A 26291-nucleotide genomic window follows, 5' to 3' on the forward strand; every position below is an offset into this window, starting at 1 on the left:
TGGTGCTTCAGAAGGATCCTAAGGATAAGCTGGGGGAGAAAAGAGCTAATGAAGAAGTACTGGATGAGGCCAAATAAGAAGGGAAATCGTAAATAATATCAAAAACAGACAAATGGGGTTATCTTATTCATCCATACGATGTGGGAGGAGACCTTGTTGCACTGTGCCTCTTGGAACAGCAAAGGTTAAGAGGTGACCTAATAGGGGTTTTCATGATGGTGAGAGGTTTTGATAGAGTAAATAGAGGAAAATCTTTATTATAAGTGGGTCAGTAACCAGAGATCATGGATTTGAAATCTAAGGAGGACAGGAGGAGAATTCTAATCACTGAATTGACAGAAGCTGGAGTGTTGTACTCCAGGGGGTGGTAGCTCAATTCCATCAATAATTTTAAAAGGTGCTTACAGATGAGGGACTGAGAGGGCCATGGACAAAAACAGCAATATGGGTCCAAGCCAATACTGTGCTTTTAAAGTGGTAACTGACATGATGAACTGAATTACTTTTGTGCGATACCATATGTTTCCATTGTCCAGTAAATTCAGCAACATAGGATTGTGTGGTGTGCATTTACAGTCAGGTTTCAAAAAACACATAGAGTCATCGAGGTTTACAGCATGGAAACAGGCCCTTCGGCCCAACTTGTCCATGCCGCCCTTATTTTTTTTTTAACCCCGAAGCTAATCCCAATTGCCCGCATTTGGCCCATATCCCTCTATACCCATCGTATCCATGTAACTACCTAAATGCTTTTTAAAAGATAAAATTGTACCCGCCTCCACTACTACCTCTGGCAGCTTATTCCAGACACTCACCACCCTCTGTGTGAAAAAATTGCCCCTCTGGACACTTTTGTATCTCTCCCCTCTCACCTTAAACCTATACCCTCTAGTTTTAGACTCCCCCACCTTTGGGAAAAGATATTGACTATCTACCTTGTCTATGCCCCTCATTATTTTAGACCTCCATAAGATCACCCCTCAGCCTCCTATGCTCCAGAGAAAAAAGTCCCAGTCTATTCAGCCTCTCCTTATAACTCAAACCATCAAGTCCCGGTAGCATCCTAGTAAATCTTTTCTGCACTCTTTCTAGTTTAATAATATCCTTTCTATAATAGGGTGACCAGAATTGCACACAGTATTCCAAGTGTGGCCTTACCAATGTCTTGTACAACTTCAACAAGACATTCCAGCTCCTGTATTCAATGTTCTGACTGATGAAACCAAGCATGCCGAATGCCTTCTTCACCACTCTGTCCACCTGTGACTCCACTTTCAAGGAGCTATGAACATGTACCCCTAGATCTCTTTGTTCTGTAACTCTCCCCAATGCCCTACCATTAACTGAGTAAGTCCTGCCCTGGTTCAATCTACCAAAATGCATCACCTCGCATTTGTCTAAATTAAACTGCATCTGCCATTCGTCAGCCCACTGGCCCAATTGATCAAGATCCCGCTGCAATTGGAGATAACCTTCCTCACTGTCCACCATGCCACCAATCTTGGTGTCAGCTGCAAACTTACTAACCATGCTTCCTATATTCTCATCCAAATCATTAATATAAATGACAAATAACAGTGGGCCCAGCACTGATCCCTGGAGTACACCGCTGGTCACAGGCCTCCAGTTTGAAAAACAACTCTCTGCAACCACCCTCTGGCTTCTGTCAAGAAGCCAATTTTGTATTCATTTAGATACCTCGCCCTGGATCCCGTGAGATTTAACTTTATGCAACAACCTACTATGCGGTACCTTGTCAAAGGCCTTGCTAAAGTCCATGTAGACAGCATCAACTGCACTGCCCTCATCTACCTTCTTGGTTACCCCTTCAAAAAACTCAATCAAATTTGTGAGACATGATTTTCCACTCACAAAGCCATGCTGACTGTCCCTAATCAGTCCTTGCATCTCTAAATGCCGGTAGATCCTGTCTCTCAAAATACCTTCCAACAATTTACCCACCACAGATGTGAGGCTAACTGGCCTGTAGTTCCCAGGCTTTTTCCTGCAGCCCTTTTTAAACAAAGGCACAACATTTGCCACACTCCAATCTTGAGGCACCTCACCCGTGACTATCGATGATTCAAATATCTTGGCTAGGGGACCCGCAATTTCCTCCCTAGCCTCCCACAATGTCCTGGGATATACCTCATCAGGTCCCGGGGATTTATGTACCTTGATGCGCTTTAAGACTTCCAGCACCTCCTCCTCTGTAATATGTGCACTCCTCAAGACATCATTATTTAATTCCCCAAGTTCCCTAACATCCATGCTTTTCTCAACAGTAAACGCTGATGAGAAATATTCATTTAGGATCTCACCCATCTCTTGTGGATCCGCACATAGATGACCTTGTTGATCCTTAACAGGTCCTACTCTCTCCCTTGTTACTCTTTTGGCCTTTATGTATTTGTAGAAGCTCTTTGGATTCTCCTTTGCCTTATCTGCCAAAACAATTTCATGTCCCCGTTTTGCCCTCCTGATTTCTCTCTTAACTCTACTCCTACACCCCCTATATTCTTCAAGAGATTCACTTGATCCCAGTTGCCTATGCATGTCATGTGCCTCTTTCTTCTTCTTGACCAGGGGCTCAATATCCCGAGTCATCCAGGGTTCCCGACTTCTGCCAGCCTTGTCCTTCACTCTAAGAGGAATGTGTTTACCCTGAACCCTGGTTAACACACTTTTGAAAGCATGCCACTGACCAGACATCCCTTTTCCTTCCCACAGACTCCCCCAATTAACTTTTGAAAGTTCCTGCCTGATACCATCAAAATTGGCCTTGCCCCAGTTTAGAATATTAACTTTTGGGACAGGCCTATCATTCTCCATAGCTATCTTAAAACTAATAGAATTATGGTCACTGGTCACAAAGTGATCCCTCACTAACTGGTCCCAAAGTGATCCCTCATTAACACTCACTAACACTTCTGTCACCTGCCCTTCCTTACTTCCCAAGAGGAGGCCATTCACAAGATTGGCACGCGCCCTTACACAGAGGTACATTGACATGGGGGGGAGGGGGAGATGTTCAGCAGGTGGTTCAGAATAACACCAACAATGCTGGATTCGATCCACATTCTGGCTGGGGGCCTGCTTCCTGCCTTCCCCGTAGCAAAAGCACAGCATGAACCATTGTTCAGCATCCCTTGATTATTAAACATGCTACCTGGAGAAGTACATCGTCTGACTTAGCCAAGAGTTTGCCAAATTAATGATAGCATCGATCCTGGAATAAGGCTCCCTCTGCTGGATGCATATGTAATTATATGGTTGGCTGAAAACATTACACTAATGGTCTTGCCAGAAACAACGTCAAGTGTTATTTTAATTAATATTTGTGTTATTGAATGAATATGAAAGTGAGATAAGAAAAGGCACATCTGCAAATGGATTGAACGGGAGGATAAAAAGGGGTAAAAACTGGGAGTCTCCCATTTACTGCTTTGATAGAGGAGACGTAATGGGCAGGATTTTCATCGTCCAGCTGGGTAGCAGAATTCAGGAAAATTCCTGGCTTGATCCGCTTCGCACGCTTCGGATAAAGTGCCAGGAAGGATGGGATTTTCGTTCCATTGTGCGGGGAGGAAGGGGGCGATGTTCGGGAGGTGGGGATTGGATGGGGTTGCAGTGCTGTAGTCAGGCCAGCCAACATGGGAGAACGTTTGGAGGAAGATGTAGGGGTTGCTGGGTGCTGAAGCAGGCTATTTAAAGGGCCCACCTCAGTGCTGTGGGACTTGCAGTAGAAACAGAAAGAACTTCAACCCAACACACTCCCAAATCCCTTATCCATGCAATCTTATGCTCCCCATCCACTTCCTATGGTCCCTCGTGACCACCCCATGCCAAGCTGTGGCCCTCCCATGCCCATTCACCCAATATGCACTCTAAGGAACTAATGAACCCTATAGTAGTAATAAAATGTGTTTTTAAAAAAAGCTTTAAAGAAACAGTCATTCATTGATAACTTACCACTTTAAAAAAAAACTCCTTTTTACTAGAGCCCAATAAAAGTGTCAATCATCTAGACCCTTTAAAGAATGAGGAGCTTAAATTACAAGCGTTGAAGCCACTTCATCTTGTGTAAATAAACTTTGTGCAATTCACAGCATGTATCAGAGATCCAGAGTTTCAATCAAATGAAATTTTTCTTTCTGGGGCTCTGGTGTTCCAGTATTCGAATGGATGTCTGGGCTCTCAGCCAAGAATACATAATGAGGCTTGCCTGACAGCCAAGAAATCCATTAGACTGTTGAAACCTCTGAGCCACACGGAAAACATTGAAAGCTCTGGGTTTCCGATGCTGTTAATTGCACAGTACTTATTGTGCTTGCAGTTTCTGTTTTTGATACTTTAAAGATATGGATGAATGAGACTTTTATTGGGCTGTTGAATGTTTTAAATGTGTGAAGTTATCAATTCATGTTTTTTTCTTAAAGCTTATTTTATATATCCTATTGTCTCTGTAGGATTCATTGGCTAAATGCAGTGCAGAATGGGTGAATGAGCATAGAGCACCATAGTTTCACATGGGATGGGGGGGATTTTGGGCTATAGGAATTGGTGGGGACATACTTTTGCAAGGGAGCATATGATAAGCCATGGGGGAGGATGTGGGCCGTAGATTGTCATTGGGAATGTGAGGGATCATGGTGGGGGCAGGGAGGGGGTGGTGGAGTGGATTGGTGGGGCATAGGTCGGCTTGGGGAGTATGAGAAAGACCTTTGGAACTTAGCTTTCAACAGATTCCCTCATGTAGTCTATGGTTCATGACAACCCTGAGTTGGTGACCCTTTGAAAAGTTGACCCGCCTCCATGGGAATTGTGGAGGGTGAGTATGCCTATCCCACCAGTGGAGCTGGTCAGATCAGGAGCGCAGGGTGCGGGCTTGAAACCCAATCCAGTCTGCACACTTAAAAGGCAGTCCTGAAAATCAGAAACCACGAGAATGGGTTCAGAAATCCTGGAATTGGGATCTGCCCACCATTTTTAAAGGGATCCCAAGTCATCCCGACTGGGTGAAAATCCAACCCAATGATAACTTGGGACTATCTTCATCCTGATTAAAATGGGTATGACACTTTTTGATCATGTTTCTGACCAAAAATGGTTAATATGCGGTGACCCAATGTGCATTGTAATGTGATTGTTTCACCTGAGGAAAGAGAACCTCCTCATTAACAAAAAAGAATCAAAATAGATTGCAATACATGTTTCTACAATGAATCATCAACACAGCCACATATTACCTTCGACAAAAGAAGTGTTTAAATAATCCACATCTATATTGCCATGCTTTGAATTTATTAAATATCCTTCAATGTCTTTAATGTAAATTTGTATTCTGCCTTGAAGTTTCCAATACCTTTTCTCTCAAGAAGTGGACGTGAATTTGATTCTATTGTCATTTCCTCCTCCCAGTATGCCTGTGATATTGAAGCTGAGGTCGTAGGCAAGCCAGCAAAAATGTTTTTCTTGTCCGCTGTATCTGATATGGGCTTGGAGCCAGACCAGGTAAGAGCTAGTCTTTTTTTGGTTTGGTTGGGGAGGTGGTAAGGGCCGGGGGGGGGGGGGGGGGGGTGTGTAAAATTGAATGGACTGGATTCCCACTAAATGTCCACTTAAGGCCTTATTCCACCCAGCATCAGAAAAGCCTCTGATGACAACAAAATACTACAATTTTATACATTGGATCCACAGTACTCTGCATCATTAATCATTATACACAGTCAATAACGAAGGCAATCAAGAGGACATCTATTACTCTTTGGTTATCTACAATGTTGTGGAATTGTAGATTCCAGGCTCAAGGGCTGTCTTTGATCCTAGAAAGTATGATTTGGAACTTCAGTGAACACTTCTTCTCTTGGATCGAATTCTATATCATTCTCACTCATTATTGTAGCAAAGACACAAATATCAGGCAACTGAGATTCAACTAAGTCTTCCGCAGTAGTATTCACAATACAAGAAACTAAAGAAGTTGGCATTTCTGGAGATGATTCTGAGAAATCATTTTGAGATTATAACAATCAAACAGCATTGGACTAATTCATCTTCAGTTTGAATCGTCTAAGAAATTGGACCTGCCTTTGCTAAAACTATGGCTGGTACCCATTTTTCACTCATGGCATAATTACATGCCAACATTCGATCCCCTTGTTTTGCTCTCCCTTCTCATGTATCAACTTGAGGTTGTTGTTGATGCTCTGTTATCTCTGAAGTTTCTGGAGCTAATAACAAATCAAACAAACTTCTCAGCTTTCTTTTTAAGAATAGTATTGCAGGTGAACTTTGGGTAGTTGGATGAGTCGTGTTTCTATAAGATGCCAAAAAGCTATTCACACGATATGTTAATGAACTTTGCATTTTTGAAGATTCTAAAGAATGTTTCAAGAATTATACAAATTGTTCAGCTAATCCATTGGTTGACACCCTGCAGATTTTATATGCTGAATACCATTTACTTTGAGATAATCCTCAAACTTTTGTGAAGTGAATGGTGAACCATTATCGCTAACAATGTGTTCACCAAATCTTGATCAGTGGCCTTGAAGAGTAACGCTTTCCAAGGATCGTTGTCAAGTCGTCATAAGTTTTGACAGAAAATGCTGAAAAATCTCAGCAGGTCTGATGGCACCTGTGGAGAGAAAATAGAGCTAATGTTTCGAGTCAGGATGACCCGGCTCTGAAGAAGGGTCATTCTGACTCAAATCATGTGCTCTATTCTCTCCCAACAGATGTTGTCAGGAACTTCTGAGATTTTCCAGCATTTTTCTGTTTTTGTTTCAGATTCCAGCATCTGCAGTACTTTGCTTCTGTCATCATAAATTTTAGTTCTTAGCTTTGTTGGATGAACCAATTTCCGGAGCAAATTCAAGATTTTGCATCCTATTGTACTGAGGAAAAGCAGTTACAAGCGACTCATTTGTAATTTTATTCGTTTGTACAAAGTACTGAAAACATTTGGCGTAGGAACTCGATAACTTATTTTCTTCATTAAAAGGCCCCATGGGTCCTAATTGACCCACCATTTCTCTTGCAGGCACTAGCGGCTTCTAGACTGCTTAATATATATTTTTTATACTGTCTTCCCAGTACTCCCCCTTTTTACACTGGAGACCTTTGACTTAATTTATTTCATTTCAATGACCTCAGTCATACAGCAAAGTATCCAGTCTTCTCAAATGTACCAGATATAGCCTGGAATCTCACGCTACTATGATGGGTAAAACCCCCACTTTTAAAACCACTTGGAGCTTTTTTCTTACTTAAGTCTTCCTGGTACTAGCACTTCAATCTTTAACCCTGTTGTTGATTTTCCCCAGCCTTCTAATATTCGAAGTGTGATGACTCACAATTTTTTTAGGATCTTTGCTCAATGTTCTCAATGAAACAAAATCCCGATTAGCTGCCAATATGCTTTCTGTAATGTCCTAACTATGTTCGGGGTTGTGGGTTTTAACAGAAAGAAAAGACATGGTTTGCACTTGTGGATTCAAAGTAACAGCAAGGTTTATTGAAGAGCTGTTCTTTGCACTGCACAGAATGAAAAACTGAAAGTAAAATGGCAGTCGCTGCAAACACCCTAATGACATCAGTATCAAATCATGTGATCAGCTCTTAAAGCAACCTGCAACCCTTTTAAGTATATAACACACATTGCCTTTTTAGTCCCCATATCCTAGACGTCCTCATAATCTGACAATTGTAACCAATATCACTGGTGCACTTCTTGTTAGTCTGTTGAACTTTACTGTGAGTCACTGTAGTGCATCCAGAGGCTTCCTGCTCAGGTCTTTCTTGTAATGAATGAGAGCAGACCACTTGCCTTCAATGAGAATTTCCATCACAATGATGTTAACCTTGAACCAGCCAGTGGTTTTTTGCAACTCGTGCTTCCCATATATTGTGAGTGTGGTATTGTAGATTGTTTCTTGATGTATGTTCTAATTCATTTCTGCACTCAGTGCCTGTTCAGTCGAGTCGAGGAACTGGTGATTTTTATCTGGGTTGGTAGTTTGGATGATGTTGATACGGGGACAGCATTTCTGCTTTGAATAAAAAAGCTTCAAATGTTGCTTCTTCACCCTAATGCATAGCAGGGGGTGATCTGTATCACAGTCAGTGATGTGGTACAACACAAGAAATAGAAACAGGAGTAGGCCACCAGGCCCTTCAAGCCTGCCCCGCATTCAGTTGTAAAAAGCTGAGGACCCAGCACTGATTCTTCATGCACTGCACGAGTTATAGCCTGCCAACTTGAAAATGCTTCATTTATGCTTTAGTCTGTTCACAAATCCTCTATCCTTACTAATATATTATCTCCAAGTTCATGACTCCTTATTTTGCCTATTAACCTTTCGTGTTGCACCTTATTGAATGCTTTTTTGAAATCTAGGTGTACTACATCTATCCTTTATCTACCCTCCCAGCTTCATCTTCAGAAAACTCGCGTAAAATTGTCAAATGTTAACTTCTAATCTGCCAGAGCCATTCCAGAATTGAGGAAATTTTGGGAAATCATAATTAGGGCGTACATTTGTTCAGTTTCCCACCCTCATTGATGGGCGTCCACCAGCCTAAAAGTTGAGGCTGGGTGGTAAAAGGCCCTGAAGTGTCCATTTAAGGATCTTAATTGGGGTGTGGGGGGGCTTCCCATCTGAAGCCCTGTCCACCCCACCGTAAAATTGCACCTTGATCAAAGTGGGTGGGATCCCTGAGGGAATCCTCAGGACATTTTCTGAGTCTTTAGCTTCTTTCCTGCTCTTGTGGCCACAGTATTTATATGGCTAGTCCAGTTCAGTTTCTGGTCAATGGTAATCCCCATTGATGGTGAGGGATTCAACGATGGTAATGCCATTGAATCTTAAGGGTCAATGGCTATATCCTGTCTTGTTGGAGACAGTCATTTGTGTGGCATGCATGTTACTTGCCATGTCAGCCTGAGCCTGGATATTGTCCAGGTCTTGCTGCATTTGAGCATGGACTGCTTCAGTATCTGAGAAATCACGAGTGATGCTGATGCTGTGCAAATATCAATGAACATCTCCACTTCTGATCTTATGATGGAAGGAAGATCATTGATGAAGCAGCTTAAGATGGTTGGGCCTAGAACATTACCCGGAGGAACTCCTGCACTGATGTCCTGGAGTGGAGATGATTGACCTCCAACCATCTTCCTCCAGCCAGTGGAGGGTTTTCTCCCTGATTCCCATTGACTCCAGTTTTGCTAGGTCTCCTTGATGCCATACTTGGTCAAATGCTGCCTTGATGTCAAGGGCAGTCAGTCTCACCTGACATTTGGAGTTCTGCTCTATTGTCCATGCTTAAAACAAGGCTGTAATGAAGTCAGGATCTGAATGACCCTGGCAAAACCCAAACTGAGCTTTGGTGAGCAGGTGACAATTTCCATCCCTTTCCTGATGATCAAGAATATGCTGATGGGGCGGTAATTGGCCGGATTGGATTTGTCCTGCTTTTTTGTGTAGAACATACCTGGGCAACTTTCCACATAGTTGGGTAGATGTCAGTGTTGAGCTATACTGGAGCAGCTTGGCTAGGGGCACGGCATGTTTTGGAGCACAAGCCTTAATACTATTGCCAGGACACTGTCAGGGCCTATAGCCTTTGCAGTATCCAGTGTTTTCAGCCTATTTTTGATATAATGTGGATTGAATTGAATTGGCTGAAGACTGATATCTGTGATACTGGGGACCTCCAGAGGAGGTCCATATGATAATCAGTTTCACATTTCCACTTGTGTAAAGAATGTTCTCCTGAATTTCATGTTGGATTTATTAGTGAGTACCTTATATTAATGATTCCTACTTTTGGACTCTCAGCAAGTCAAAAAGTGACATTAAAAATAATGGAAGACTGCAACATGGATTTAAAAGGAATGTTGGAGGGAAGAACACAAATACTTCTTGAACTAATCCCTGCTCCGAATAAATTAATAAGAGAATAGTGGGTTTTCATACAAGCAAGAAATTCTGAGAATAAAACCTCATGTAATTTGTTGATTTGTGTATTCAAAATGATTCTTTGTTTGTTTAATTGTTTGGATGTTTGTTGAGCCTTTCATAAAATGTGGGCTCACATAAAGCAATTGCTTTGATTTTAATGCCTCAGCCTTGTTTAATGATTCTTTCAAAAAAAATGAATTAATGTGACGTCTAGGGTGGAATTTTCACGTGCCACCCGCCACGGGAATTGTAGTAGGCGGGACACGGAGCATGCAATGGTCCGTTAACCTCGGGTGGGATTTTCCAGTCTTGGGGCGAGCGTGGCCAGAAAACCCCGCCCTTAGTATTGGCATTTGCCTCAAACCTGTTGAGCATTTTGGAGGGTGGAATCTGAACCTTTAAAACGTTTGCATGAATCAATGGAACGGTGTTCTACTGGACATTCTGCTCGCAATACTGAGGGCCAAGTGTCCCAGTAGAATGGGATGATTATTCTGTTGGTCGTAATTAGCAAATTGATTGGCCTCATATCATTATTATGCAAGTTTATGAAATGATGCCATTTGCAGAAAATAGTATGTACTTAAGAAAAAGGCAAGTATGAACTGGTGGCTAAAGGAATAGAAAAGATATGCAATATAAATAAATATAAATTTCTACACGTTAGAAACATCAAGGGAAATGGAGATAGTGCGGGAGAATGGTGTTGACAGCAACTCACCATGGTCTCATTGGATGGCAGAGAAGACTCAAAGGGTTGAATGGCCTAATCCTGCTCCTATTATAAGCACTTGAAGGAAACATCTGAATGTTAAGTAATTTACTATTTTGTAGATTGAATGTAGGTAACTGAGCTTAGTCTTCGTTAACTTGTTTCCCCTGTTTACATGTTACTGCATGTAGTAAAGATAAATTTGCAATGCTAATATTGAAAGAATTCGGGTGACTGCAGATACTGGAAACAGTAGATTTTTTAATCTATCTGATCCATTCTATGCTTAACCTGAATGCCTAGCACTGACACTAGGTGACACTTGTTTTGAAAGTCGCCTTCTGTTGGAGTTGGAGAGCAGATGCCAGGGACTCCAAGTCTGGAGTTTCCGTGTATGCACAGACCGGGAGTGGGCTGCACCCACTGGTGAGAGAGACAGAGTTTCAGTGAGATTGGTTGACTCGGTGTTGCTGACATCTGGGTGGGTTGTTGAGAAATTAATGGAATCTGCTTCAGTCACACTTAGCATTAATTGCACAATGTTTTGTGCTTGACCACAGTTTGTCTGTTAATCCACATATACTTCATATTAACCCTGAAGGTTAGAGTATAAGATAGAACATAGAACGTAGAACAGTACAGCACAGAACAGGCCCTTCGGCCCACGGTGTTGTGCCGAGCTTTATCTGAAACCAAGATCAAGCTATTCCACACCCTATCATCCTGGTGTGCTCCATGTGCCTATCCAATAACCGCTTAAATGTTCCTAAAGTGTCTGACTCCACTATCACTGCACTGCAGGCAGTCCATTCCACACCCCAACCACTCTCTGCGTAAAGAACCTACCTCTGATATCCTTCCTATATCTCCCACCACGAACCCTATAGTTATGCCCCCTTGTAATAGCTCCATCCACCCGAGGAAATAGTCTTTGAACGTTCACTCTATCTATCCCCTTCATCATTTTATAAACCTCTATTAAGTCTCCCCTCAGCCTCCTCCGCTCCAGAGAGAACAGCCCTAGCTCCCTCAACCTTTCCTCATAAGACCTACCCTCCAAACCAGGCAGCATCCTGGTAAATCTCCTCTGCACTCTTTCCAGCGCTTCCACATCCTTCTTATAGTGAGGTGACCAGAACTGCACACAATATTCCAAATGTGGTCTCACCAAGGTCCTGTATAGTTGCAGCATAACCCCATGGCTCTTAAACCCCATGGGGTTATGCTGCACAGATATTGTAAATTGTCTTATCTTTCTAACCCTGTATAATAAAGTTTATTTCTGTTTGTTCAAAACCCACAAAATGTTGTGGTTTTAGTCACTGAACAAGTGTCTTGAATTTCGAACAGCGTCTACTTTAGGCAAAATGTTATTGGTCCCTACCAGGACCTTGTCAACAACTGAGGGGTCTGGTCAAGGATCACAATACCTTAAACTGAACAAACATTCCAATGACCAGAATGCTTTGGGCAGAGAATGTCTTCACCCCACCCTTTACCTGTCCCAACAAAGGACAGAGAACAAGCAGAGAAACAACCAATGGGAGCAACCACTGCTCAGTCCAAGTGAAGGAAGAGATTCCTCTCCACCATGGAGAACATCCTCCATAATGTAGCACGACACTATCGTCACTCTAAATAGGACTGATCACCTGGTTTGGGAAGGATGGTGTAGTGGGGCAACTGCTCCTACGGAACCAGGTGAATGGTCAGATTTGTGCATGAGATCTGTCTTTACTTTGCCCTGTTCAGAGTTACAATATGCCGGGCTACATTATGGAGGATGTTCTGAGCAAACCACTCTGTTCGAGGTGTGGGCTAGTGGTATTATCGCTAGACTATTAATCCAGAAACTCAGCTAATGTTATGGGGACCCAGGTTCGAATCCCGCCATGACAGATAGTGGAATTTGAATTCAATAAAATAAATCTGGAATTAAGAATCTACTGATGACCATGAAACCATTATCGATTGTCAGAAAAATCCATCTGTGTCACAAATGTCCTTTAGGGAAGGAAATCTGCTGTCTTTACCTGGTCATGGGACTCCAGTGCCACAGCAATGTGGTTGACTCTCAACTGCCCTCTGAAAAAGGGCAACTAGGAATGGGCAATAAATGCTGGCCAGCCAGCAACCTCCACATCCCTTGAACAAATATTTAAAAATCCATTAGAGTACTAAGTAAGTGAAAAGGCAGAGGGTGAAAAAGAATAAAAGGGAAGGTTTGTGGTGGGGTGCAGGGTAAGAGAGATTAAATGACAAAAAAAGGATTCACGGTGCAAGACAGTGGTAATGGTAAAAGATCTGTCTTGAGGAAGTGTGAATGGCAACATTCTGAATAGCTGCTGTCTGAACGCAAGGAAAATAGAAAGAAACAAGATTTTAAAAAACTAACCAGCAAAGATAAAGGAAATAACATTCGAGCAGAGTACAATCTAAAATTAATGAACTCACTCCGGAGTCCAGAAGGTTGCCAAGTGCCCAGCTGAAAGATGAGGTGCTGTTCTTTGAGCCTGTGTTGACCTTCATTGAACCATTGGGCCAGCACGGTGGCACAGTGGTTAGTACCGCTGCCTCACAGCATCAGGGACCCGGGTTCAATTCTAGCTTTGAGTGACTGTGTGCGGAGATTGCACATTCTCCCTGTGTCTGCATGGGCTTCCTCTGGGTGCTCTGGTTTCCTCCCACAGCCCAAAGATGTGCAGGTTAGGTGGATTGGCCATGTTAAATTGACCCTTAGATGGATTAGCCATGGTAAATGTATGGGGTTACCAGGATAGGGCGGGGGAGAGGGGCTGGGTAAGTTACTCTGTCAGAGAATTGGTGCAGAATTGATGGGCTAAATGGCCTCCTTCTGAACTGTAGGGATTTGATGATTGCAGGAGGCCAAGAGGAGAACGTTCTTGTAATGTGTGAAAGGTGGAGATTTGAAATGACAGGCAACTGATCACGCTATCGGAATGAACAGAAGCATTCTGCAAAGCAGTCACCCAGTCTGTGCCTGAATTCCCCATTGTAGAGAAGAGTATAGTGTGAGCCATGAATGCAGTGTATGAGATTGAGGGGAGTACAGTAAGTCTCTGTTACACATGGCAATTGTGTTTGGGCTCCAGGCAGTGAGAAGAATGGAGGCAAAAGGGCAGGTGTGACATCTCCGGTATTTGCATGGAAGGGCGCAATAGGAAGAGGAGAGAGTGTTGGGGATGACAGAGGAGCGGACCAGACTATTGTAGCCCCTTTGGAACATTGAGAGTGAACGGGAAGCTCTGTTTGGTGCTATTCCTATTTTCTATCCAAAATGGAATACCTGCCTGTCTAAGGATTTAAGAGTCAACCACATTGCTGTGGATCAGGATCATATGTAGGCCAGACCAGGTAAGGAGTCACTGTTAAAGGTGCAGGTGGAAAATGCTGCCTTCTATTTGAAAATGACTGCTCTGGTGAGAATGCTTGGCAGTGAATTCGAACACAGAAGTTCACACCACATTTTCCAGTGCTGTCCTGGGTGAATGCCAAGTCTACTTCCCAATTAGAAATAGATCAGGAGAAGATAAGCTCCGATGTTGTTATTGAATGTCAAACCTGGCCGTGCTGGTTGGAAATTAAATTTCACAGCATGCTGCTACATAAGCACAGTTTTTTTTCCCTGGCTCCCTCAGACCAGATTAGATATCACACATCTCTGTGGCTATCTGAAGCACATTATTGATGGAGCTTTACGTTCAATCAGTTGGCGGAGGTGGTGTTTTGTTTCTCTTGTCGAATGAACAATATTTGCATTAATTCTTTGAGTTATTTTACATTATCTTTAGTTTACCTATGGCAAGGCATCTGCAAGCATCTGTATGTTTTAGTTCTCGGTTGTACGGGTCGATGGTCAGTGTTTTGCCTGATATAAGAGAATGTAGGGGTGCAGGAACATTCCCAGGGCTCAGCAAGCTCCGAGTGAGAGTGAATGGTGTGCCATCTGAGAGCACTGGTTCTTGGCGCCGGAGGCTCATGGCACCCTGGTTGACTGGTGGTCCTTGAGTCTCTGGATGGCGCGGGGGGCGGGGGGGAGTGGCATTGGGAATTGTCTTTAAAGCCACACCATTTGGAATCTCTGGAAAGGGGGATTGGACTGGGTGGCTGCTTGTTGGCCGGCATGGACACAATGGGCCGAAGGGCCTTCTTCCATGCTGTAAATTTCTGTTCCTACTATTCCATGCTGATCCAGTAATTCGAACAACCACCACCCCTGACGGCTTTGAAGATTTGCCAATCGTAAGAGAAAACCTGCAGCTTCTGTGCCTTTTTTCTAAATAAAACTTATTTGCTTTTATTTTTGTGATTTTTTTTTTCCTTACCTGACATCTGTATAAAGAAGTGCCTTTCACATGCGGAGCTGCTGTTGTAGGTGTATTGGATGGTCTAATTGCCAGGGAGGGAGTTGGCGGGTGGCGAAACCTGTCACAGCACGAGGAGAAGAAATCCGATAGATAAATTATTCAGTAGTGTAAACATTTTTTTATCAACCGATGTTTGATTGTGAGTGGAGCTGTTACTAATCTGATCCTGATAGCTCCTCTGTAAGTGCCGTTTGTAAGTGGACGTCTGTAATAGCGCATCAGAATCACCACGTTCACTTGAGTACATCCCCTTAAAACTTAATCTGTTTTTATTGCCTTCAAATACCCTGTTAATAATGGAATACATTTTTTTAAGTTTCATAAATATGAAGAGGTGCTTTGTGTTTGAACCTGCTTCAATCAATAAAGTTGTCATCAGTAATATCTGCCGCTGAATGTTTCTGAATAAGTATTAGCTCTGTGTTCTGATATGAATGCAGTCTTGTTGCACACAACATAAAGGGGAACAGTCTTTTGCCTGAGGGCTTGGAATAATGCATAATCTTCTCCTTTTGAAAGAGCAGATAACTGAATTTTCGACAGTGCTTGCATGTTGTGCTGCTCCTCCCACTGCTAGAGTCATAGTTATTACCATTTAAAAATATGCTTTGGGTAACAATTCTTTACAGAATTGTTAATGTATTTATAAATCTTTTATATGCTGAAAGTATAAGGTGATCCCTTTCAATGCGAGATGATATAAACCACTGTTTTTCTCACTGGTGTGTCTGGCAGAATAGCAAGTGACCCTCAATCACGCCTCCATCGACATTATGACCTAGAAGTGAATCGAACTGAGGTTGTGAGTTCTGCAGCAAGTAATTCCCCTCCTGACTCCCCAAAGCCTGTCCACCATCTGCAAGGCACAAGTTGGGAGTGTGAGGGCATACTCTCTACTTGCCTGGATGAGTGCAGCTCCAACATCATTCGAAGAATGACACCACCCAGGACAAAGCAACCTGTTTGATCATCCATCACCTTAAACATTCACTCCCTCCACCACCAGGAAGTTCCCCTCCAAGCCACACACCGTCCTGACTTGGAATTATATCGCCGTTCCTTCGCTGGTTTAAAATCTTGCAATTCCCTTCCTAACAGCAGTGTGGGTGTTTCTACGCCAGGTTGGCTCCAGCAGTTCAAGAAGATGGCTCACCACCACCTTCTTGAGGGTAATGAGGAATGGGCGATCAATTGTGGCCTCGCCAGTGATACCCACATCCCATGAAAAGAATTAATAAAAGCAAATTGGATGAAAACCATCAGTTTGTGTGCAGCACAAATGGGAGACAATTGCAAATGGTGAATTGCTGTTGAACAAAGAAACAGTTGGGAGAATTTATTAATCCAGAGCACTATTTAATGTTAAACCATCATTGGAAGGAAGGTACATAGGTACAAACTGGTAAAAGCAAGTTTTGGATTGATGTGAGGAAGCACTTTGTCATGCAAAGAGTGATTGCCTGGAGGAAAGCATCAAGTATTGGAGACAGAATTTCTGGGGTACTTAAGGGGCAATTAAGTACTGTGCGGAAATCATACATTAGATTGGTTGAAAGGCCCTCGCGTATATAATTTTGGGATGCAATTGAAATTAATAATACACTGAAAATACTGGCCAGGCTTATGCAAGACTGAGTTAGCTTCTCGTAAGTGCTCCATAACTAGTTTTTCTGCGTTACCTTTACTCATTGGTGAAGTTCAGTTTCTTATTGGTTAATAGTGTGCATTTTGCAACTTGGTTGGAATGACCGCTTCAGGATCCGAAAGCACAACCACTCCTTAATTTCGCAGCAACACCAGAATTTGTGGTTTCCAGTTACATGTAAGAATGAACAAGCTCAATCTGGGTGAAATCTTCTCTGCATTTGCCTATTTGTTAGGAAGCCATTTATTTGTTATTGGTTTAGATTGTGGGAAAAGGGTGGGGGGGCGGGGGGGGGGGGGGGGGATGATTGTTATCGGTGTAGCTTGGTGCAAATTCTCTCGTGCAATGAGAAGCTGGTAGTACATTCCAGTTATACCTGTTGTTTTTCCATACTGTTCAGTGATTTTGTTTTTAGTGTTATCTTTCTTTGCTGTAACTCTCTGCTTTCAGCATGTGTCTGCAGCCTGGTTTTGACTGTAGGTGTATTCAAAAGAAATTGTAGAAACTTGCCATACTTTAATTACATGATTACATTTCAACAGTAAGTAGTCTGAAAATTACTGCCGGTGAATAATGTAATATTGATAAAGGGACACCAGGGAATTACTTCAAATGAATGGAGTGAGCTCGTTAAATTAAGCAGTGGATACACTTAATCTATAGGATGATGAAAATGCACAAGGTCATCGAGGACCACATCTGGTTTTGAGAAACTACTGATTACAGTCAAAGTTACTTTTGCCTGGGGTCCAAGAGGTTGCAGCCCTACAATGTTATTCTTTGTTCCAGGAAAAACTTTGTCCATTCCATGTGTTGTTAATGTGCAAATGCTAGAATACGTCAATGAGTGGAAAGTGAGCAAGTCCTTCATTGTATCACCAGATTTTATTTATTGCAAATACACACTTAATTACTCAGAGTTCCTTTAATTTTAACTGGCTGAGTGATGAAGTTGACTAAAAACGTTGTTTATTAGTATGGTCATATTTTGAGGTGTTCTAATTAAAAGAAATTCAGTTTGATATTCCTAAACATTTCAGAGCTTCATTGGTGAGGAAAACACCACCTCAGCGCATTTGTATTTTAATAGATTATTGTGCTATTTGAGTAGTCTATTTTAGTGGTCATTTTTGCATATTTCCAGTGAGATTTTGTGACGCACCAGTATACTAAGCCGATGATGATGCACCAGTAGATTATGCTAAAGGTGGTAGACCATCTATGGCACAAAGTGATAGGAAGTGTGCTCAGAACCTTACATTTCCAGACTTGTGGGGTTTGTACAAGACGGAAAGTTTAATTTTCCAACTGGATGGAAGAAGGACCATCAACCGTTCCAAATTACTGTAATACTTGTTGCCAAGAGCAAGCTGAAGCCAAGCATTGACAGCAACGTCATGTGGAAACCCGGGCACCCCACCCGCTCTCTCTCCCCCATCTGTGACAGAAAATGAAGGTCCCACATTAAACTCCTCAGTCACTAAGAACTCATTTTTAGTGTGGAAGCAAGTCATCCTCAACTTGAAGGGACTACCTGATAAGAAGCAGATTATTCATGAGCCGGACAACTCGATCCAGATTGACAAAAAAATAACAGTAATGAGAGGTTATATCCATCAGGATAGATTGATTAGGCTTGGGGCCCTTTTGTCTAAGAAAGAAAAGGTTGAAAGGTGATCTGATAGAGATCTTTAAAGGGTTTGACAGGATGGATATGGTAGTGTTAATTCCACTTGTGGGTGAAACAAAAACTAGTGGCCACAGATGTAAAGTATTCACCAACAAATCCAATAAGAAATTCAGAAGAAACTTCTTACTTGGAGAATGGTTAAAATGTGGAACTCGTTACCACAAGGAGAGTTTGAGGCAAGTTACATTAATGCATTTAACTTGATGAATGCATTAACTGAATAAACTAACCAGAGGAAACTAGATAAGCATATGAGGGAGGAAGAATTTAGAAGGTTATGTTGATGGGTTTAGATGTAGAAAGATCCTCATCTGAGGAAGGATGTCCTTGCTATAGAGGGAGTACAGTCTGATTCCTGGGATGGCAAGTCTGTCATATGAGGGGAGACTAAGTCGGTTAGGATTAAATTCACTGGAGTTCAGAAGAGTGAGAGGGGATCTCATAGAAACTTATAAAATTCTCACAGGGTTAGACAGGGTAAATTAAAAAAGAATGTTCCCAATGTGGGAGAGTCCAGAACTAGGGGTCATAGTTTGAGGACCTTTTAGAACTGAGGTGAGGAGAAATTTCTTCACCCAGAGGGTGGTGAATGTGTGGAATTCACTACCACCAAATGTAGTTGAGGCCAAAACGTTGCCTGATTTCAAGAAGAAATTAGCGATAGCTCTTGGAGCTAAAGAGATCAAGGGATATGGGGAGGAAGGAGGATCAGGATATTGAATTTGATGACCAGCCATGATCAAAATGAATGGCAGAGCAGGCTCGAAGGGCCAAATGGCCTACTCCTGCTTCTAGTTTCTATGTTGGGGATGGGGGGGGAGAGACTCGGTAGAACAGAAACACTAACATGGGCTCCTTGGGCTGTGGCACGGCAATCGGAGCAGGCGAGGGGGGGACCATGGAAAGGTCCATTGACCTGAGGCAGCATTTTCTGGTTTTTGGGCGAGCGAGCCCGGAAATGTCCACCCTATGTTTTAATTTGGAGTGTGTAATGCTGATTACATTAATCAAACTTTTCTGCTAAATGAGATTCTGTGATTTTTCCCTTACTTGGGAATCTCGTTCTGCAATTCTAACTTAGTAATTGAAATTACTAATTTATTGGTGGCAAAGATTACATGGGATTATGGAATAACATGGAATATATACATCACCGTTCCTTCACTGTCAAAATCCTGGAACTCCTTCCCTAACAGCACTGTGGGTGTATCTACACCTCAAGGACTGTAACGGCTCAAGAAAGCAGTTCACCGCGACCTTCTCGGGGGCAATTGGGGATGGGCGATAAATGTTGGCCGAGCCACCGACACCCACAACCCGTGAACAAATTTTAAAAATTCAGGGGTGCTCGTCATTATTTTGTGGCCATATGTGATTTTGTACCTTTCCCGTGTGAACTGAGATATTGGGTGGGACTTTACGGCCTTGCTTGTCCCCAAACCGTAAAATCCCGCCTGAGGTCAATGGATCTTTCTGTTGTCCGCCCCCGCCCGCGCTGATTCCCATGGCGGGCAGGACGGTAAAATTCCAGCCATTGACTGAGGTTTAGTTGCAGGCAGCCCGCTGCCCCCTCTTTCTTTAGATGCAAAGGTGGGGGGAGTGGGGGGGCAAAGAATTTTTAGGAGAAATTTAGGGAAGAATTTGTTTGATTTTAGTTCATGAGATGACATGACTATAATTTTATTTTTATATGATCACTCTCTTATTTACCAAGCGGTTTACCCAGAAGGTAGATGAATATCACTGTTAAAAAGCAATAAATTGACAGAGCTTTATTAAAGGCTTAAGCAGGATGAAGCATTGTTGCCTCTATTAGTGAACTGTCTTACAGGCTAAAGGAAATGCTGTAACTTTGGCAATTATGCCTTCTGTTTGACATGGAATGTTTGAGTATACTGCTGAGACCGGACCTTCACGTTACTGAGGGATAATTCACGCTTATCTGTACATCAGGACAACAAATCGCATGTCAGGATTATCATTTAATGCCCAACAGTGTTTGAGATATGGCCTGAAGTGGTCGGAAATCCCTCAGGAGACATCTACACAGAGAATAAGCCAAATATTTCATCGGTGACAAGGAGTTCTGGGTGCTCTCTCATGGGTGCAGGAGACTGTCGTAATTCACTCATGGCTGCAATGGGCTCGAGTAGTAGATTTTTTCAGACTTCTGAATCAACTGCTGGAGTTCACAGTCATCGGTAACCTACACAAAAAAACTGTGGTTTTACTTAGGAGCATTTATTCCCCTGGAGGATGAGCAAGTTGTACCGGTTATCTTTCATCTGTCGGTGTTATTTTATTCAAAAGCAATTGATTCAAAATTTATTAAGTGTTTTTTTAGCAGTTGACAGAATTCCAAAAGACATCCAGAGGGTGGATCAGCTTATTTTATGTGACTTTGTTGGTTTGTTGTACGCATCTATGTGACTAAACTTGGTCTGAATGGCTAACTCAGTCCTGACAGCCAGCGTACCAGTCACAGAACATTAATTCTTAACTCTAAAGTGACCGGTTCTACTTCCCCATTAATCAAGAAGCTGCTATTTACTTTTCCAATTTGCTGCTTTTATTATAGGCTGGTCACACTGTCTGTCACGGGTGTTCATCCTCTTAGATATTCCTACCTACCTTGTCAGCCTAAAAAAGTATTTTATACCTTACTTTTGATGACCAGAGCTTTTTATTTCCCCTGACATAAGACCTTTCGACCTCTATCTTCTCACCAATGATTTTTTAAATCCTGAATGATTTGGGAATAATTGCAGTGCCTTTAGTGATTATTACCCTTCACTGATAGTAAATCACTGAACTCCCCTGAGGCCAGAACCCAATTTTTGTATGCGTCTGCCACTGTCTGTTTCTGCAAGCACCACTGCTCACATGCAGCTGTATTTTAAACAGCATCTGCATGCATCTGTCCTCCCCCTCCTGATCTGATGCATGGGCTGAAATATTTGATTTTAACAATTAAGATGCTATTGCCACTGCTTATAAACTTAATTGCAGTATTGGTAAAAAGGGGAAACCAGTTTGAGTAGGTAATTAATGGGTTACTTTATTTGCAGTTCAGTCTCTTCAATGGAAATCACTTCAAGACAATTTGAATGTTGGCCTGATTTACTCGTGAAAAATCCACCAGATAATTCAAACTGCAGAGAAACAGCAGAGAAACAGCATACGTGGTTGTTTTCGCCATTTCACTGGAGTTTCCACCCAAGTTATGGCAGAAATCAGGAGAATCCCATCGAAAATCTATTTGATGTGATTTGATTTATTATTGTCACATAAAGTAAAGTTTATTTACTAGTGTCACAAGTCGGCTTACATTAACACTGCAATGAAGTTACTGTGAAAATAGTTGCCACACTCTGGCGCCTGTTCAGGTACACGGAGGGAGTTTTTAGCATGGCCATTGCACCTAACCAGCATGTATTTCCGACTTTGGGAAGAAACCGGAGCACCCGGAGAAACCCACTCAGACACGGGGAGAACGTGGCTGTGTGGGTTTCCTCTGGGTGCTCCGGTTTCCACACAGACGGTGACCCAAGCTGGGAATTGAACCCATGTCCGTGGCGCTGTGAGGCAGTAGTGCTAGCCACTGTGCCGCCACATGTATAGGGATACAGTGAAAAGTATTGTTTCTTGCACACGATACAGACAAAGCATACCATTCATAGAGTACATAGGGGAGAAGGAAAGGAGAGGCTGCAGAATATAGTGTTACAGTCATAGCTAGGGTGTAGAGAAAGATCAACTTAATATTTGATAGATCCATTCAAAAGTCTGATGGCAGCAGGGAAGAAGCTGTTCTTGAGTCGGTTGGTACGTGACCTCAGACTTTTGTCTCTTTTTCCTGACAGAAGAAGGTGGAAGAGATTATCTACACCAACACATTCACTGAACACCTTCTGTCTTGCTTGTTTTCACTGTTTGCTTTTGGCTATTTGCAGTGATGCTTCACAGACATTGAATTCCATACTTTGTCCAAATTACTTTTATAATGTGAGCATTGATGGAAGATGCTGGAAAATGTTCAACCGCAGAATGAATCACAGATCCTATTCTCACTCGATGTTCACATGCAAGGGATTGCTGAGCACTAACTGGGTGACAAGTTCCAGCCAAGCTTTCACTCCTTGACCCAGAAACACTGAAAACAATTATATCCTCACCAACAAGGACTTGAAAATGGCTAACTCAATACACGATTAACTGATGACTGAATCTAGAACCTTCCTGAACTTAGTGAAGATGTTTTGTGTACTGTATTCTTTTAAAGAAAAATCTGATTTAACCACAGAATGGTTACAGCACATGTTGTGGATTCATGTTTGTTCCTAGTTGGAACAAGGTCACTTTTTAAGAGTTCACGTGATGAGCTTTATTGCACACAGGCTGCTAGATTAGACTGACTGTTAGTCTGCCCAAGCTGTCGATGATGTCATCAGTACATCACATGATCAAACTCTTAAAGTGACCTTGTTCCAACTAGGAGCAAATTGAGTACACAACAGCACAGAAAGAGGCCATTCAGCCCATATATGTTGGCTGTCCGAAGGAGTACATAAAAATAGAAGCAGGAGTAGGCCATTTGGCCCTTTGAGCCTGCTCCAACATTCATTTTGATTATGGCTGATCATCAAATTCAATAACCTAATCCCACCTTTCCTCCATATCCTTTGACCCCTTTAGCCCCAAGAGCTATATCTAATTTCTTCTTGAAATCAGACAACATTTTGGCCTCAACTACTTTCTGTGGCAGTGAATTCCACAGATTCACTACTCTGTGAGTGAAGAAATTTCTCCTCACCTCAGTTCCAAAAGGTTTACCCCTTGTCCTCATACTGTGACCCCTAGTTCTGGACTCCCCCATCATTGGAACATTTTTCCTGAATCTTCCCTGTTTATTTCTGTTAGAATTTTAGTTTCTATGAGATCCCCTCTCACTCTAAGTTCCAATTAATTCTAACCGATTTAGTCTCCCCTCATATGACAGTCCTGCCATCCCAGGAATCAGCCTGGTAAACCTTTGCTGTACTCCCTCTATAGCAAGAAAATCCTTTCTCAGATAAGGACACCAAAACTGCACACAATACTCGAGGTGTGGCCTCACCAACGCCCAATACAATTGCAGCAAAACATCACTATCCTTATTCTCAAATCCTCTCGCTATGAAGGCCAACATACCGTTTGCTGCCTTTACTGCCTGCTATACCTATTGCTTACTTTCAGCGACTGATGCGCGAGGACACCAAGGTCTCGCTGAGTATCCACATTTCTCAATTTACACACATTCAAATAATAATCTACCTCCTTATTATTGATACTGAAGTGGATAACCTCACATATATTTGCATTATACTGTGTCTGCCATGCATTTGCCTATTCACTCAGCCTGTCCAAATCACGCTGTAGCATCCCTACATCCTCCTCACAGCTCACGCTCCCACCCAACTTTGTATCATCTGCAAATTTGGAGATAATACGTTTAGATGGCTCATCCAAATCATTAATATATAATGTGAACAGTGGGCTGCTAGCACAGATTCCTGGGGCACCCCACTAGTCACTGCCTGCCATTCGGAAAAAAAACCATTTATGCCAACTCTTTGCTTCCTGTCTGCTAACCAACTTTTTATCTACCTCGAGACACTACCCACAATCCTATGCACTTTAACTTTACATAGCAATCTGCAATGTGAGACTGTGTTGAAAGCCTTTTGAAAGTCTAAATAAACCACATCGACCAGTTCTCCCTGGTCAACTCTACTAGTTACATCCTCAAAGGATTCCAGTAGATTTGTCAAGCATGATTTCCGTTTCATAAATCCATGCTGACTTTGTCTGATTATACCACTGCTTTCCAAATGCTGTGCTATGAAATCCTTAATAATGGACTCTAGCAACTTCCCCATTTGGGGGAACCGATGTTAGGCTCACTGGCCTATAGTTCCCTGTTTTCTCCCTACCTCCCTTTTTGAATAACGAGCTTACATTAGCTACCCTCCAATCTATAGGAACCATTCCAGAGTCTAAAGAATTTTGGAAAATAACCACCCCAATGGATCTACTATTTCCAGGGCCACTTCCTTAAGTACTCTGGGATGAAGATTATCAGGACCTGGAGATTTATTCATCTTCAATCCCATTAATTTCCCCAGAACCACTTCTCTACTGATACTGATTTCCTTCAGCTCCTCACCAAAACTTGTATTTCTCTGAACTTCCGGTACATTATTCACGTCTTCCTTTGTGAAGACAGAAGTAAAGTATGAATTTAGTTTGTCAGCCATTTCTCTGTTCCCTATTATGAATTTCCCTGTTGCTGACTGTAAGGGGCCTACATTCGTTTTTGTCAATTTTTTTCTCTTTACATATCTATAGAAACTTTTACAGTCAGTTTTTATGTTCCCTGCTAGCTTACTTCCATACTGGATTTCCCCCTTTATAATCAATCCCTTGGCCCGCCTTTCCTGAATTTTAAACTGCTCCCAATCCTCCGTTCTATTGCTTTTTCTTGCCAATTTGTATGCTGCTTCTTTGAATCTAATATTATCTGTAGTTTCCCTTGTAAGCCATGATTTGGTCACAGTTCCCTTTCCACACTTGTGCCAAATGGGAATAAACCTCTTTTGGAGTTCAGCTATTCGTTCTTCAAATGTCTGCCGTTGCCTGTCCTTCCTTTCAGTAATGTTTCCCAGTCCATCATAGCCAACTCATGCCTCATTCCATCATAGTTAACTTTACTGAGATTCAGGACCCTGGTCTCAGAATCAACTACCTCACTATCCACCTTGATAAAGAACTCTATCATATTATGGTCACTCGTCCCCAAGGATTCTCTCACAACTAGATTGTCAACTAATCCTTTCTCATTGCACAATACCCAGTCCACGATGTCCTGTCCCCTTGCTGGTTCCTCAACATATTGGTCCAGAAAACCATCCCGAAAGCACTCCAGAAATTCGTCCTCTATTGTGCTGTGACTAATTTGACTCTTCCAATCTATATGCAGATTAATGTCATCCATAATTACAGATGTTCCTTTAGCACATGCAGCTCTGCTTTCCTGTCTAATGCTATTCCCAGTATTACTACAGTTTGTGGTCTGTATACCACCCCATGAATGTTTTTGTCCTTTGGTGTTTCTTAACTCAACCCATACAGATTCCACATTGTCTGTACTAATATCTTTCATCAATATCTTCTTTAATCAACAATGCAACTCCACCACCTTTTCCTTTCTGTCTGTCCTTCCTAAACACTAAACAGCCCTCAATATTTAGTTCCTATCCTTAGTCACCTTGGAGCCAACTATAACCCCAACTATATCATACCCCTTTACATCTATCTGCGCAACTAATTCATCCATTTTGTTTCAAATGCTCCAAATGTTCAGGTTCAAAACCTAAAGGTAGTTCACCTGGTGCTACTTTAGCTGTGTGGTTTTGTTTTTATTTCATTTACCTCTCAGTCTAAAGATGGTAAATCCTGATTGGGTACTATGCAAACATTCTTCCATGAGTTATGACTTTCTGATGACATCCAAGTGGCAGCTCTTCATGCCTGAGTGTTGACTTGTTTTTAAACCATCCCAGTTGAGCAATCCCTGCTCGCTCTTGGTGTACACTTTAAAGAGACAGATGTTTTTAAGGTCTGGAAACCCTCCAGTGACGAGTTACATATAGGGCCAGTTTGTTCAATTGTCACCCACACTGAGCTCAGCTAACTGGGGACAAACCACACATTGGCCTTACCCCAAATCATTGAGTTGGCTGAATAATGTTCTAATCTCTTTTCCAGCTACTTTCCATAACCTAATTTCTTCCAGTATTATGATCTGGTACAAAGTGTTTCTTTGAAAATTAAGCTTTCAAATTTTTCA

The 26291-nt window shown here is 42.2% G+C and overlaps 1 protein-coding gene across 1 annotated transcript in view; it reads left to right on the forward strand.

The window, feature by feature from the left end:
* The window catches only part of lhpp (phospholysine phosphohistidine inorganic pyrophosphate phosphatase), a 150324-nt gene that overhangs the window by 56334 nt on the left and 67699 nt on the right, over positions 1 to 26291 (forward strand). Inside the window, exon 5 of the mRNA XM_078223404.1 lies at positions 5422 to 5514. Coding sequence (XP_078079530.1) covers positions 5422 to 5514 — 93 coding nt within the window. The remainder of the gene's footprint in view (positions 1 to 5421; positions 5515 to 26291) is intronic.

This window comes from Mustelus asterias, chromosome 11 (genome assembly GCF_964213995.1).
Source record: "Mustelus asterias chromosome 11, sMusAst1.hap1.1, whole genome shotgun sequence".
NCBI lineage: Eukaryota > Metazoa > Chordata > Chondrichthyes > Carcharhiniformes > Triakidae > Mustelus > Mustelus asterias.